This window comes from Copidosoma floridanum, unplaced genomic scaffold (assembly GCF_036245765.1).
Source record: "Copidosoma floridanum isolate Cflo_tuat_1 unplaced genomic scaffold, Cflo_Japanese_pri ptg000031l, whole genome shotgun sequence".
Classification (NCBI taxonomy): domain Eukaryota; kingdom Metazoa; phylum Arthropoda; class Insecta; order Hymenoptera; family Encyrtidae; genus Copidosoma; species Copidosoma floridanum.
In genome coordinates, this window is record NW_028321908.1 from 3,460,318 (window position 1) to 3,477,688 (window position 17,371).

The 17,371-nt window shown below is 31.4% G+C and overlaps 1 protein-coding gene across 1 annotated transcript in view; it reads right to left on the reverse strand.

The window, feature by feature from the left end:
* Nucleotides 1–8,775: 8,775 nt before the first annotated feature.
* Adar (adenosine deaminase acting on RNA) overlaps nucleotides 8,776–17,371 on the reverse strand; it is a 349,448-nt gene continuing 340,852 nt past the window's right edge. The window contains exon 7 of the mRNA XM_089597228.1: nucleotides 8,776–9,007. Coding sequence (XP_089453354.1) covers nucleotides 8,909–9,007 — 99 coding nt within the window. The 3' untranslated portion in view covers nucleotides 8,776–8,908. The remainder of the gene's footprint in view (nucleotides 9,008–17,371) is intronic.

Consider the following 17,371-nt stretch of genomic DNA (forward strand, 5'->3'; position numbering starts at 1 on the left):
ATGTACTAATGTACATGCTTTTACGCACACTTCATCCCCTCTTTCTAAATTCATTTGAAGACCAACTCGTGGATCTATTTAAAAATTCGATAGGTTTATCTGAAAGGAATCTTTTATACCCAAAAAATTGAGAGATTCCTGCAAATCATATAAATGCCATTTAACGTTATTTTTTTACAAGGTTACATCTTAAATATGGATTTTTTTAAATGTACCATATATAAAATAATAGCACATTTAAACAAGCTGCAATTTTTTTAGGTATTTTTTATGCTTTTTCAATGTACGTTTGCCGTTTAAATAATATCTGTCAAAAAAACCCATGTGTGGTGAACGTCCTGAAGGGACATTCACTGGCATATATTACTACTCCACTTAAGAAAGCTATACTACAGGATGGTTTTCCTTAATATTTTATAGACAATTATTTTATGGGTAATAAATATAGATGAGGAATAAGAGTTGGATCATATGTGATAGATGTGAGTGTGACTGTACAAATGTAATCAGCATGGACAATAGGAAGTTGTTCTGAAATTACTAGAGAAAGCGCACAGTCTTGTACTGGCCAGCCTATATATTATTTTTCTTATATTGTGCCGTAGTATATTGTTTATAATCGTAAAAAAAAAAAATTTATTGAAACCACACCCAACTAACGTAGGTATACTCTTTCCAAAAATAATTGCACCATTTCCGTACGCAATATTGTTTTATAGAACGTAAATTTATATTTATGATACTATTATTTGCCATATAATTTTACAGAAGAAGAATTAAATGAAAAAAATTTAAACAAAATGCAACGATAAACAATTTTAAATAAAACTAAATAGTAAGGTATAAAATCAAAATAAAAAAATTGAATAAAAGAATAAAAGGAATCAATAAATATGAAATAATAAAAAAAAACGGAATGGAAAATAATATGAAAAAAAGGAAATAAAATCAAAAAATACATTAAAAATAAAATTAAAATGATAAAGAAAATGAAAAAGGAAATAAAATAAAAACAAAGAGAATAAAATATAAAAAAAAATGAAAAAAAATAAACGAAATGAAAAACGGAAATAAATTTTTTTTTAAATTAAAACAAAAACAGCAATGAAATAAAAAATGAAAAAAAAATCAAACGAAATCAAAAAAAGAGATAAAAAAGACATGAAAAATTACAATGGAATGAAAAAATAAATAAAAATAAGTAAGTAAATGAAATAAAAGAAGTAATAAAAAAATGAAAAAAATTAAAAGGAACAAACCAGGGGGTATAAATGATTCATGAAACTCACAGTAAGAACAAAGTTTTTCAACCATGAGATGAGTGCCGAAAAATAATTAAACATAAGATGTGTGTCGAAAAAAATCATAAAATAAAAAAACACAATTTCTCAGGTAACAAGGGGGTTGTAAGACCCATAGGAATAACGAAGCTCTATAAGAATAAGTACTACATTCATGTAGTTCGGTAAAACAAAAAACTTGAAAAACGAATAAAAAAAATAAATGAAAAAATAAGTTCAGTGCTCACGATGGTTGAACTTCGTGAGTACTGTATTTATTCACGACGTACTAAACTTGAATTTGAACGTTAAACTTTGTGAGTACGTCGTGCATAAATACAGTATTCACGAAGTTCAACCATCATGAGCACTGAACTAATTTTTTTATTTATTTTTTTTTTATTCGTTTTTCAAGTTTTTTGTTTTACCGAACTACATGAATGTAGTAGTTATTCTTATAGAGTTTCGTTCTTCCTATGGGTCTCACGACCTACTGGTTACCTGAGAAATTGTGTTTCTTTATTTTATGATGTTTTTCGACACACATCTTATGTTTAATTATTTTTCGGCACTCATCTCATGGTTGAAGAACTTTGTTCTTACCGTGGATCCCATGACCCATTTATACCCCTAGGTTTGTTTCTTTTATTTTATTTTATTTTTTTGAATTTCTTTTATTTTATTTATTTTTTTATTTAATCTTTTTTTTTTCATTTTTTTATTCGTTAGTTTCAAAATTTAAAAATAAGAGTGTATTTAATAAGTTAAATTTAACTTTTTTTTTTAAAGAACACGCAGTTATATTCGGTTTACCAATAAGACTTTTGATATTATGAGGTAAAAAGAGATTGATAGTATTAAGTTTTTCCACAATATTTCTCTTTGGTTATCATAAAAACCGCAGTTCCAGATCACATGAAAAAGGTTACGTACTTCATAATTACAATTGGATCTAGGGACGCGAATAATATTTTTGCGATAAGGGCTTTGTGCCAGACTGTAATAGTTACAACGCACTCCGTAAATAGTTACTATAAACTTACTTATTGGCTAATTTATACTAGGTTCCACAGATAAACTATTAGATTCAACTGTGTCTTATCGCTTGAAAATTTTATACATTTGTGAAAAAGGCGATTGCTGGATTAAGCTATACTTACTGGCATGTACTTATTACTACCCTATCTAAAACAAAGCATTACTATAAAATGTTTTTTCTAAGAATTTTCCTAAGCTTTTTTAGCATAAAACCAATGTTTTTTGAATGTGGAGTTTGAAAGATTAAAGTAGAGTTTACCTTTTTGAGTGACAAATTAATAGTGTTGAAGCAGGGCTAAAGGGTTAAAAAGAGGCCAGTTTGTCTTAGGAATCAGCTTTATCGTAGCCAACTGTAGCAGAGTGAGAGGAAATCCAGAACGACTTAATTCAGATGTCTAAATTACTGTTGATTGAGGATGGATATTTATTTTGTATTTCCAGAAAGACGATAGTTTTGATACTTAAATAAGTAGAATGCAGACTTTGAATAAAGCTAAGAGAATCGCTGAAGACTGAAAAACTATTGTAATTGTAAATAGCATTTAGCAAAATAGAATACTATCAGTATGCATGCCACCAGAGTTTAGAGAATGAATATAAAATATGACCTCTGAGTTAGAGGTTAGTGAAAGGTTAAGAAGTTTCCCAAATTCAAATTGAGCAGGTATAACGGTGAAAAAGATTTAATGGCTAAGGTCGTAGATATTGTAATGAAGTTTGGAGTAAAGAAGAAAGTTGGAGTTGTAAAATGATATAACACAACTAATATGGATTCTGGTTTGTCAAGAATGCTTGAAGGAATTTGAAAAAGACAAAGTGCAGACATAATATTCAAAATTGAAATTAAAGCTAATTTTAGCTAAGTAACAGACGCATAGAAATGCAGAGCAGCATTCAACAGACGGCCGTTTAGATTCAGGCATACAAACATTTGTTTCTCATTCTATATCCTGGAGCGTATTTAATAACTGAGTATTGATTTATTTTGTATTTCATTTATTAAATTGTTGTTAACTGCATAATAAATGTATAAAGCATAGTCAACAATAGAACGGATCAAACATTTATAAGTATTTAGGAAAGTGTCTGAGTGGGAACCATACCAGGTGCCACGAAAATTTCGAATTATGTTAATGACAGAAATACATTTTTTGATGTGATGTCATGAAACTGAATTCATGAAAAGCCATGTTAAGCTCTAACTCAGATATGTTCGACTTGGCTTTGGATAATGCGTTTTCTAAGATTTGCAGCTTATTTTGAGTTTGGTCGGATGATGTGTAGAGTGCCACATCATCAGCGAAAGCAGTAGCGTATAGAATGGGACTAGGAACTGCTCCCTGAGGTATTCCTTTAAACGTAGAAAGAAACAAAGAAGAAAAGTAACTAAAAATTAAACGTTTAGAAGAACATAATTTTATGAATTTGAAGATAAGCGTAGAGCAACCAATATCAGAAAGTTTGGACAAGAGAATATCTATATCCGCATTATCGAAAGCTCCTTTAATATCTAGAAATAAGGTATACATATTAGGTTTATTCTTAAAAGCTAATTTAATCATTAAAGCCATATTGGACATATTGCTAAATTGCAAGAATTGCCTCGTCTATAACCGTATAGGAAAACTAGAAGATGAGAATTGTTTTTAATCCACTTTACAAGAAATTTTTTTAAACAGCTTCCAATAACTTGCAAGAACAAGATGAGAGTAAAATTGGTCGAAGTTCAGTACCACCAGGTTTGGAAATAAACTGAACGGAAATGTTTTTACATTGATCTGTTAATTAACTGTTAGAGTTACAGATGCCTAAAAGTAAGAGATAATATTCAATATGTAGTTTTTTTCGAGAGTATAAATAACAATTGCATCCATACCAGGAGATGCTTCATATTTTTTTCCTCAAGAGCTGCATTAAGTCAGTAAAAGAGAAAGAAGTACTAAAAAATGGTTGTTGTTATGCCACAGATTGTTAGGGTCAGATTGTACCTAAAGAAGGCAGATTTTTGATAGAGCCAACTAATGTAACTTTATGCATTTAAGTATTTTAGAAATGTTTACATTTATTCCAAGCGTAAGTAAGATTAGTGTGAAAATCAATTAAAATTACAATCAATGTTCTTTATTTCATCATAGTCAGAATCCCACTATCGAACTGGGTTTCTATGCTTAGACCACGAGATCTTACTTATAGGCAAATGAGAGAGAATGCAGTGAGAAACTTTTTCAAAAAAATGGTTGTGTTTGCTGGCCAGTGCAAGAGAGTCTAGTTTAGAAGATAGATAGAAAGCATAGTTAAGCTCTAAGTCGCTTAAAATTCCGTTCCAGGCAGTTTTAGTTCAAATGAGTTTGAATGATTTTTTTGTGAACAAAGCCTTTGTAGTACATGTACTGATGAAGACTGGAAAAGGATCAGAATCAATTTTTTTATCATACACTAGGAGACCTATAGACTCTTTTTATTGAGGTGTAGAAAAACTTAATCTCAATTTGAACTATAACCTTTACGTTTATTTGTATATGATAAATTAAAATTATGTAGATAAAGACCATGGGCATCGATGAAAATTTTGAAATAAATACCATTACAGTCTGTAGTATCACAATTCCAATGAACCGTTTGCGTGTTAAAGTCACCAATCAGCAACGTATGATAACTAGGATTGATATTTTAAACAACTCCATTCCAACATTAGTGTGGAAAAGGGCTTCTAGGAAATCTATAACAAAAAATTCAATGTAAAGCAGGATTTACATTATTTACACCTATTTTGCAGATTTCAACTAAGTAGTCTGATGATTGGACAGAGATTCATCCATGAGAAAAATTCGTTCGTATAAATAGTACAATACCTCTACCAGCTGAGTACTGGTGGTATTTTCTAAAGGTAAAAAATGCTGGAAAGTTTACTTCTTCATTGGATTTAAGCCATGACTTAATACAGGCTGTTACAATTATTTGAGTGAAAATTTCAAGTCCATAAACTTTTTAAAAATACTTCTAGAATTCTAGAATTGAAAGAAATTTTTTTTAACGAACAACCATATGTGTAAGTACGATTGACTTCGTTATTCATATTTAAAAATAAATAATGAAAGAGAAAATCACTAGCTAATACTTAAAATAATAGAAGTTATGAAAAAAAGTTATTAGGTGCTATAAATATAATAATACTATTAAAAAAATTAAACAAACAGATTCTTGTTAAGCTTTGAGTGTCCTGATGTGCTATCTTGAATGTCAGAATAGTCGATAGGTTTTCTTTCAGTGATTAATGTACAGTCCGTAGTGAACCAAGATGCAAACTTTTCTTGATAAGGTGGTTGTGAAGAGCACTGTTGACTCAATGTGCTTGAAAGAAATGTACACCACCCTGCCCTGTTAAGGACTTATGTGGAATTCTAATACATAGGCTGACAACGAAGATCGTTTACAGGTAATGAGGTGAGTCAAGGCTGATATTCATGTTACCCGATAAAGAATGGGCAATTCCCTTTTTGAAATTGGTGCCAATTATTTCGTTGGATAGCTGGGCCCTTATGTTTGTTATTTGACCTATCCCATGAATTTTCTTTAGTTTACTTCGGAATTTATAAATGTCTTCTTATGGCTTGGTTTTTATATTGGGAAGAAGCTTTAGTATGTTCTTCAAATGTCTTCTCTGAGATACCATCTGCAATGCTTGTCGTTACTCAAAGGGGAGCGTTGAGTGGCAGCAAGATAAAGAAAAGACTCGATGTTGTCATGTGATCCTTTTTTCAAAAAATTTAATGATGCATTGGGTAGAATTCTTTAGCACAACAGTTGGATAAATTTTTGTTTAACTCTCTTTATGCATTACATCTTTGTATATCCGTACATACGCTCTTTGTACATCCACATGATAGACATTTTAAAACATTGGAGCGACAATTACTTTCATGCTTTGCCTTACTACAATTTGTACATAGAGGATATTTTTTATAAAACTAAGACGTATGACCTGGTGTAAAGCAAGAGCATTTGCAGGGAGATGTGACGAATGGAATAACCTCATAAGCAATATGTTCCAGACAAATATGTTTGACAGAATTTGGCCGTAGAAAGGAGCCAAGATTATTGTAGTTGGTAGACGTTTAGGCTGATCATATTCTTCGGAGACCATAAAATTTCTCTTGGTGAGCCTCTTGACGCTGGGTATTTCATCGTTACTGACTGCATCGGCCAAGATTTCAATTCTTGAACTTCTAAATCTACGCCTCTAATTATGCTTTTCCTGAAAAGGTGGTAAAAAGGAATGAAAATTTTACAATTTTTAGACAGGATCTCTTTAACAGGTAATACTTTTCACAGCGAGATTTAAGTATAAACTTTATTGTGTAGGCAGACTTTTAGAAGATTTGGTACACATCATATTTCTTGCATATCAATTTACTTATAGCATACCTGCTTCATCAAGACAAGGCACTAACTTTTCGAGATTTTCTTTTGATAAGAACACCAAAAAGACCAACATTGAAATCACGGTAAGCATATGCATTGGAAGATATCTTTAGTAGCTCTTTCTCAAGACGACACAGATATGTCAAGCGATTGTCATTGTTCTCTAATGACTGGCTTTAATGAGAAAATTTATCAAGAATTTCGGATGTCTGTTACTCAACACATGTTAAACTTATGAGCGCTAGATCAGTAACTCAATGTTTTAGGACCTTTGAGCTATGATTCTTGTCTTTTTACTCACTTAGTTTTTAAATGTTTTTTTTCAACTTCTTTGGTGTTAGGGTGAACTCCATGATCTCGCTGTCATTCGTAATCTGTGTGGTTAGAGATTTCAAGATTTACCACACCCAGTTACCTAGAGAAACGGTTTGAGGCTTTTATATTTTTTACTGATACAAATCGTTTCAGGTTGGTAAGAACAGTATAAACTTAAGGATAGGGTACAGCTGTGACGCTCCAACCACCGAAAGTTAGCAAGATAAGCCTAAATATAAAAATCAAGAAATTCACAATTGCCACCAAGCAAGTTCATTATTGCACTCCATCACGTCTTAATGCACAAATAATAATTAATCCACAGAGAGTATTGAGGATGTTACAAAATTAAGTAGTACGGTGGGTACATAAATCAGTTGTCAAGTTAATTAGGTTTGGTTCAGAACTTTGACGAAGTATTTAGGCTTACTGCCATTTTCATAATTGACTTTAACTATTTATGCTTAAACTTAGTACATATGTGTAATGTCTTTTCCCGGTTAATTATGTCTAACGCTATGAGCTTGTGGCTCAAAAAGCTTTTTTATAATAATTTTTCGATTATGTTTCTTGCTGTTCGAGGAGCATATCATTTTTGTGCGTTAGAAAGAAATTTTTTTTTTAATACTAATAATCTTTTGAGTTAAACATCCTTTTGAGTCACCTCCCATTTGCAGCTTGGTGAGCTTCGCGATCGATTTTGAAAAATGTATGTTGTAACGGTATTTTAATTTATAACGAGAAGTTTACTATATTGTTAAAAATTTCAGCTGTTTTATTGAAGATTTTTACTAGTTTTTTAAAACAAATTTTTCCAACCAATAAGAACTTTTTTATGATTACGTATAAGACTAGATATAGATTACTCTTATACATCAGAAGAAAAGTGAACATAAGTCAGTAGCCATCTCATCAACCTTCGCTAGAATTTGTAAGAGCCCTAAAACTTTCAAGACAATTAGACCCATAAATTGAGAAGCGTCAAGCAGATTCACACACTGTTACGTTGTACAATCGTTCAAAACTACGTGAGGAAGAGACACTGTAACAAATCAAAGAGGTAGGTAAGTTGTAAAGTTCTAGAAAAAAAGGCAATAAGGCAGTAATACGTATAACTACTACGTAGTACCATAATTGCTAGCTATAAGATCATTGAGAAAAAAAACATAAAAAAAAAAAAAAAAAAAAATGTAACTCAAGGAAAAATTAAAATGAATTATAATGGCAAAACAATCTTGAAATCAACAGTACTAATCATAATAACGGATGCAAAAAGTCATAAAGTGTGTTAAATATTCTTTAAAAAATTGGTAGCGGTTAATTTTATTTAAGATATTATTAATTACTGTTTCTATGTCAAAATGTATCGTATGGTTAACAATAATAAAAAAACATCTAAAGAATAATTTTTTTGTCTATTGTACTTATTTGGATAATTCTACTCGCATATTTTATTTATCAATTAATTTTAAAGCAAACAATTTAGATTTTATCGCTGTACTTACATTAAAAATTCATATAAGTAAAAAAAAAAAAATGGTACCCAAAACTGATAATAACTAATATAACCGTAAGAAAGAACAAAAGTATCATTTTGAATTTTGTGGATAATTAACATGAATTTTCAATAACTTGTAAAAATTTAGAATAGTTTGATGATGTATATTTAACAATGCATTACATAGGGTTATAAAAACTATACAAATGAATTTTTCTATTGTACATATTAATTCTATTAGTAATGCTGAGTAATAAATTACAATTCGAATAATATGATGCATTAATGATACCATTTAGTTAAGTGTATTAAAGCTTACTCCACAACTATGTACCAATAATATTTTTCTATTCACTCAAATTTCTACTTCAAACATGTCTTGTTCCATTGGCTTTTTCACCCAGTTGCCTAACTGAGCTCTTGTAAAGGCATCTTTTAATTGTCGTTTAGCTAGCTGTAAGAACAAATCCAAATGAGTTACGGAGGAATAAAAAATATAGGAAAAAACGTAAAAATACGTATGTTTTAAATAATGATTTAAAATACTTGTAACTTAAAAACAAACATTGAAAGAAATGTACAGTAAAAAAAGTGACAATTAGCAATACAATTACAGTAAGTGATCATTTATGATCCTTTGACATTATTTGATTATAGTATATTCAGTGCTTACCAAAAAGTTACTAATGTTTGAATTTCATAAGTGCTCTTATATAAGGGTTCTAGCTTGAAAATCAAAATACTTTGATTAAAGTCGAGATAAACCAATTTTGATTCTGTAGTTCGAAGAAAACAGCAAAATACTTGTAGTAGTTACTAAAATGCTTGCAGGTTAATTATTTTACGAGTAAAGAGAGCGATGCGCGATCATGTTAATTTTCTAAAGGTATTAAAACAATCCATTTTTCTGTAGTAAGTAGTTATTTCCAACCTTTTATGTAAGATGGAACTTCCATTTGTCTCTTACTCTATTCAGTTATAAACCCATGAGTGTCATGGACTTCAGTGAATGTATTTAAAAAAATTTGTATTCATAATTTATAAAAGAGTTTTATTTTGATAATGATACAACAATTGAGTGTTCAACTAATTAGCGATTATATGTTCTACCATCGTTATTGATTAAGAAATAAATCTATACTGTATCAGAGCTGTATTTATTTGATTTATAACTTCTTTTATTACATGAAACCTTTTAAATACGTATCGAAATGTATAATATCATACGAAAGAAATGTGATGACGGTTAAAAAATATCATCCAAACTTTGAAAAAAAAACCAGTGGACAGTGGATACTTGAGTACCAAAGTAAAAAGTTATACTTCTATAAAGAAATATGGCAAACAATATAATTTTGAGTATAAACAGCGGCGTAGCGTGGACTATGGGCGCCCAGGGCGGAACCATACTTTGCCGCCCTTGTGATGACATTAAAATATTCTGATTATTATTGTTATAATTGTTATTTCTATTATTACTATTATTATTATTATTATGATTACTATTATTATCATTATTATTATATAATATTTTATTATTATTAGAATATAATATATTATCGGTGTTAAAAGTAAAATCATTTTTTTTAAACTTAGTAAAAATAATATATTATTATATAAAGGCAAATATAACACAGTAATATTTTCTGATTCATAAATAAAAATAGAAATCATATCTAAGTCTAAGTCTACAGATGTAAATCTATAATATACAAAAATGATACGTAATCGACTACAATTTAACTTTTCGGGCCTTACGCGCAGCAAAATCATTTATAACTTGGTCAAAATCAGTTTCATTGGTAAAATTTTGTTCGATTGACAAAATGGCCAAATCATTTAATCGTGCAGAACCCATGGTAGACCTCAAATAATCTTTAATTAACTTCAGCTTTGAGAAGCTACGTTCACATGCAGGAACACTGATTGCTATAGTAAAAAAAATTTGAAACATAATTACAACGTTGGGAACGCAAATACCATAACTATACTCCTGAATGAATTCTAGCAGCTCAAGTGGTCCTTTCATGATGGTGTCTTGATCTTTTAGGTCAGCTGTAGTAACGAAATTACGTAACCGTTCTCTCTCAATTTTAAACTCTTTGACATCGATGTCATCGGGCTCTTTTTCAAACATACACTTTTACTCTTTATTCAGTAAGTTAGTTGGTGTGAGAAATGAATACTTGACATCCAACTGGTGTAATTGCTGAAATCTGGTTTTTACTTCTTGTATAATAGTGTCAACCGACTCAAACATTTTTTGCCTTAACCGATTGATATAGGTTAAGCCAACATCTTCAACGATCTCGCCATGCATCTTCTTTTTCTTTTTTATTCAACGAGGAGCTATTTCGACGCCAAGTTCTTCAAATGTATTTTTAGCATAATCAAGTGCGTCGTCGACCAAAACATCTCGATTATTAATGAGAAATGTTTCTAATGCCTGAATTTTTATCGCACATTGGTGTACGTTCAGCCCTTTAGTTTGTAAATATAATTGAGCATAATTTATTTCACTGAGAATTCGACTCCATAGTCCAAGAAATACCAAAAATGATAACGACTGAAGGGCAGGAAGCAGAAGATCAGCATTTCCTCTTGTTTTTGCATTTTCCTCTGTGTTCAGGGAAAGTGATTCTAACACCTAAAGAATCTCACTGTAATGGATTTTCATAATCGTTACGGCGTCATGCCTAGCACTCCATCATAACGTCGGTAAGTACCTTCCACCGATGAGAAGACGATGAAAAGTAGTTAAAATTTTTTTCCATTGTACCAAAGAACGTCACTGAGTCTACTGCTACTGAAGCTGCGCTTAAGCCCGCCAGGTTTAATGAATGATTACTGCATGCAACAAACTGAGCATTTTTATTAACTGCCTTGATACGCATTTGTACACCAGGGTGTTTTCCTGACATGGTGGAAGCATTATCATATGTCTGTCCACGGCAATTTTAAATATCTAGTTCATTACTCTTAAACTTGTCCAAAATCATTTTAGCTATATCCTTAGCTTTTTTACCGTCAGTTTCAAGAAAGTCGATGAAAGATTCGGTCACTTGCACTTTAGTGCCATCAAGTTTCACATAACGCAGTATTTGGCTAGTCTGGTCCTTGTGTGAGTAGCCTGGTGTACTATCAAATACAATAGTGAAATTCTTAGCTTCTTTCACTTCACTCAGAATTTTTTTTTGAACATGATTCCCCAAACAGCTTATGAATTCATTTCGAATTTTAGGTGATAGGTAAGATATGCTCACTTTTTTTGCAACTTCACCTTTGTCAAGTGTTCACAACAATTTGGGTCGTACTTGGCAAAAAGATAAATTCTAAAAAATTGCCTTCATTGCCAGTGTTATTTTCATTTATAATTTCCTTATGTCCTCGCAAAGCCAAATTTTGTTTGGCAAGAAATCTGATGATATCCATCATCCTGACAAGCACTTGCCTCCACTTTTGCGTTTCTTTGACAATCATATTTTGTGTTGTTTTATCGATCGTTGCACCAGCTTTAAGTTTCATCTGCAAGCGTTGCCATTTTTCAAAATTTTCGATAGGTACAGAGCTCGATTCATGCTCTGAAACTTTAGAATTTAGTTTCCACCACTGATTAAAGCCATCAATAGTATTAAACCCAGATTTATCATTCACAATCACTCCAAACAATCGACAACAAGAGCAAAACAATGCTTTTTTTAAAGGAGAATGAGCCATCCACGTTCTTAAAATTTTGTCGCCATTCGGCATAATTCTGAAAAACCAGTCGCGGCTTAATTTTTTAACAACTCCCTTGGGTCCCTTGGTAGAATCTCTTGGCTTTGGACGAATCACTTCAGCAAATTCGCAGTCAAGGTGCTGCACTGTCTTATAACCTCGAGTCACAACGAAAATTTGAAAATTATCTGGGATCAGGACAGGCCAAGTTCCAATATCATTGCAATCGCTGATAGATTCAGATGTACCCGTAGACTTCGTGGAATTAACTCAAACTATGCCTTCAACAGTATTAATTTCTTCGGGGATTTCAACTTCTACCATCGGTTCCAGTTTTTCACCAACTATAACTGGTTTATTAGCCAAAACTTCAAAATCAACTCGATCGCTACTAGATAACTGAACAGATTTTTGACTTGAGATGGTACTAGTTTCTGTATCACATGCCGACACATTTTTTGCCGATGAATTCAAAATATTTAAATATTGCTCCTGTATTCTTCATACATTGTTTTTCTCTAGCCTTTTTTGCTTCCTATAAGAATCACCACATTCTTTTTGCCTCTTCATTATCTGAAAGTAATTGAAACGACACCAAATCAAGCTATTTGTTCATTTTAAGCTTATTTACAAATTTTATAACGAAGAGGCTATGCTAAAATTCATATTACAGTTCCCATTACGTAGAATGAATAACTGTAATCCACATACCGTAACGTAACAACAGACTGTGTATAAATATGCCAGTAATACAAATGTAAACAAAAACAAGGATACTTTACATACACAAATAAAATCTTGCAGGTAAATCAGAAATAAGCTTTGTTTGTACTCAGCACTTAGCTTTCTCGTGCACGTTTACTCCCTTTCTTCAAAACCGTATTCCTCATTATCGCGTTGAATCAAGTTCGATCGTAGTCTCAGTTTAATTATACGTCAATACGTAAACTGTAATATAAACAAAGAAATTTTGATACGATGCCTGATTTGAAATGATTCCTTGAAAGTTCGGATTCACTAACAAAAGTAAATAGATGCTGGCTGAATTTTCTCGCAAACTTAAGTATACCTCTCCTTTCATGACTTTTTTTAGGTCCGCTGCTTTTAGGTTCGTCCATAATTTTTCTCACAGTGCAGCAGCTTTTCTTAAATATTGGATTGTTTTTCGAGTGTCTCGAATCTTTTAATAAAACAATAGTTTCACTATAACTATAAATAAAACTCTGTTCTTGTTCAATCCACGCAACACCTTAGAGCATATACTCGCTATAACCTATACCAGACAATACAGATCGTGCAATACGCAGCACGAATAAGTCCAGACTTCAGTAAGCACAGAGTAAGCATAGGTATGTAGAAGAAGTGTAACAGAGGGAGCCCCAAGTGAATTGAAGGCTTTCATACCTCTTGTATTAGCGGTTTATTCAAAAGTATTTTGTCTCAGTGAAGGCATACGCTTAAATATATAATTAAATAAACAGAATACTTAAATAATGTAAACATATATTTTTTCACCAATTATAAAATAAAAAACGTGCCTCCCTCTCAGTGGTGCCGCCCGGGGCGGTCCACACCTCCACCCCCCCCCTCGCTTCGCAACTGAGTATAAAAATACCTTCTATGAAACAGTGTTCTGTACGAAGGTGGTGCAATTATCGTTGGATCGAGGCTGACCAGTACAAGACTTTGCACTTACATCAAATCTTCTGGTGCTGTTAAAATAATTTCCTAAGGAAATAAAAAACACCCTTAAAAATAGCGGGTCGTTTAACTGTACCCTTTTTCACATATTTAATTACAAAAATTTGCAACTTAACATGTTACCTTATGGAAAAATCACTTAAAATTACATTTATAAGATCTGTACGAACCTCCAAATTTTTGTTTGTAGGGAAGATTACTATTAGATAAACCTTTTTTATTTTTAAATAGACGTACAATTTTGTTTTCTCTTAATTACACAAAAAAGAAGGGGTTAAGTACGTGTTAAAGCGTGTACGTAAGTACATCCATATTAGAAAAATAATTTCCACCGTTGCTGCATAAATTTGCACTCCTCCCACATTTCTGAATTTTGAGATGAACTTTTTCTTTAATAACTATGTGAGAAACGTCCTTAAGTAAAAAAATCACCTTAATCATAAAGGAAAAATTGTAAAAGAAGAAAACGCAATAAGAATCAATTATTGTATTTATACAGTACGGAAGTACGTCATTAAAGGTGGGGCTAAGGGAGGAAAATCAAGCAAAATCCACTTCCGTTACACTTTTTCTGAAGGTCACCAATCTGAAATCATTGATTTACTCTGTAGGGCAAAACGCATCTATAAAAGTATAACTTCAAAAATCTTTCACTTTTTAAGACAGAAAATTTTTTGTGAACTTCTTTTGAGGTAATTGGCATGCCATTAGTGAACAAGTAAAACTGAACTATCTAGAAGATGAACTGAAAAATTGGGGATTTATTTTTTTACGGTATTATTATCTTAAATAAAAAAATATTTATTATTTCTGTCTAAAATAATTTTGAAACATAAAGGGACACACACAGATTGTGAGTGTTGAACCATAACTATGTTTTTCGTGCAGTTATATAATTTTCTCTTAAAGTGTACCCTCAAATAGAATAATTGACATTAAGTTACTTTTTATAGTTTATGCTGTATAGATTCATAGCTTGGGATGCATAAATATCATATGGAATATATAAATAAATAATTGTCATTTAGATTTTACGCGCTAACGGTAGTGCCAAAATTAAAAATTAATCTCACCGTAAAAAAGATAACTAAACGATCACATACTGTGCAGGACTGCAGGGGCGCAAGGTCCAGCAGTAGACAACTATACATTTAAGGGCATTCTTGTAATGGAACATGGTGACAAAATAATAGTAGAGTGTGGTGGCAAAAAAAATGGTAATGTGGTAGCTTAAAATACGAGATCAAAAAATTAATAAATCCTTCAATTAAAGTTGTGGAAATTAAAATTTCAGTTTAATCATGCAAAAGTGAAATAGAGAACTGATTAGTTTAAAGCAATAGAAAAAAAAAAAAAAAAAAAATGGGTCGCAGGATCTATGGAAGAAGTGAAGTTCTTATGAGGTTTTTATAAAGAAACTAAATTTTCAGGTTGGATAATTTTTTGGCAATTGCTTATTAATAGCTTTATTAAAAAAATACAAAACTTCCTAATGCTCATTTATTATTTTATTCATATTCCCGATCAAAAATTTTAACTAGGCAATCTAGCTAAAAGATTATGACCTAACTATGTTGTCTAGCTAGGGCCAACGTAGACATGTTTCGGGACGTAAGATTGGAACTAGTTAGTGCTTAACTAAATATATACTCAATATCACACTCTCTCTCATAAATATAGATACACTTGATTTCTTGTCTCATGTATGAATAAAAATGAGCTAAATTTTGGAGAAAACTATATTTTGAGTAGTCTTTTCTTAGTCTATTCTTTTTATAAATTTAAAATTTATTAACAATACGGTGCTTTAAAAGTTTCTAAGGTGACTAATGATTATCAAAGTATTTTGAATGTACAGGTGACACCGAGAAACAGAAAGAGAGGAAGAGCGGGCGCGCGCCTGTACATACTACAATCACTGTCAAGAGAGTGTACAGTGGCAGGAGGATGAACAGAAACGAAGGGGGCAAGAAAAAGTGTGACGCTTTCTTTTACTTTCGTTAAGCGAGGGCCTTATGTAAGAAGCTTCGCTTCAAAAATCGAACTGAGAGTACCATAAAAACGAATCATACATATGTATACCTATGACTGGAATTCTTAGAAGTGAAATGTTAAAAGTAAGTAGGAATACTTATTTTAAAATAATAGCACAAGGTTTTCTCTGTATAGGATGGCAAAGATGCAAGGAGTATGATGAGTATAACTTATAAAGATTCTATAAATATTCTAAGTATAGGCCAGGAGTACAATCAATGATGCTCACATTTTGCCTCCAAAACTCATGATGAATCTTACAAAAGAAATTAGTTCAAGTGGCCATCATCGGCGAATTTACTACCACAGCTCAAACAACACGATGTTAAAGTAACTAGTGGCACTAGCCCTCCCCTCTCATTAGACAAAATAAAATAAATCTTATGTATATTTATATATATATACACTAGTGCGGTTCCACCCCTCGCACGCTTTGCGCATCAACCTTCTATTAATGCATTATGATCCTTCTCATAGGCTTTCAGGTAGGAGACGAAAGGTCTTTCATGAAAAAAATTTTTTTTCAATTAAAAAACATGAATGGTATAAGTAATGATAATAATAACTAAGATATAATAAATACCTTTCACACAAGTTAAGTATGATTGTCATAAAAAAATCAGCTTTAGTTGGTCTGTGGTAAACCATAAAAACGGTTCATAATAAAAGTAAATGAAATATAATTATTTAACTTAATAAAAAAAAAATTTAGCATAGTACTTAAGATATTTTTACAACATACATTATTATAAATCAGTTTTATTTTTTATTTCTTTACTTTTAAATTTACATAACTATTTTAATAAATTGATGGGTACACAATGATATTAAATCTTTCGTTCAAAATAGTGTATTCTGAAAAGGAAATTAGGTACCAAAATTACTGTAATTGTTAATAATTTCTCACATGCCATTAAAATTCTTTATTTACTTTTTAATCAAACCTACTGTCGTGCTTTTTTAATGCATCTTTTCTTGAAAATTTACAATCATATTATTTACAAATTTCATTATGCTCCGGGTTATGTACATGTAGCTGAAATTTTGGATTTTTTTCGCTCAATATTTTACATTAAAAGAAAATATTTTTACCTATCAATCTCATTACAGAGAGTGCCTTGTATTGTTATTGAAACTACTTTTAGTATATACATTTAGTACAGGGGGTGATGGGTTAGATGGGTGGTGGGGGGCAGTAGGGGACTTGATCCAGTATTTATTGAGTCAAAATAACGTAGAAATAACACGAATTTCCCCTTCATTTGTGGGGGGCGGTGAAGAGAAAGTGGGGGGGTCTTTAGAGGGCGGTTGGGGGCAAAGGGGATTATGTGGAATACCTCACACATTTAACTGTACAATATAGGAG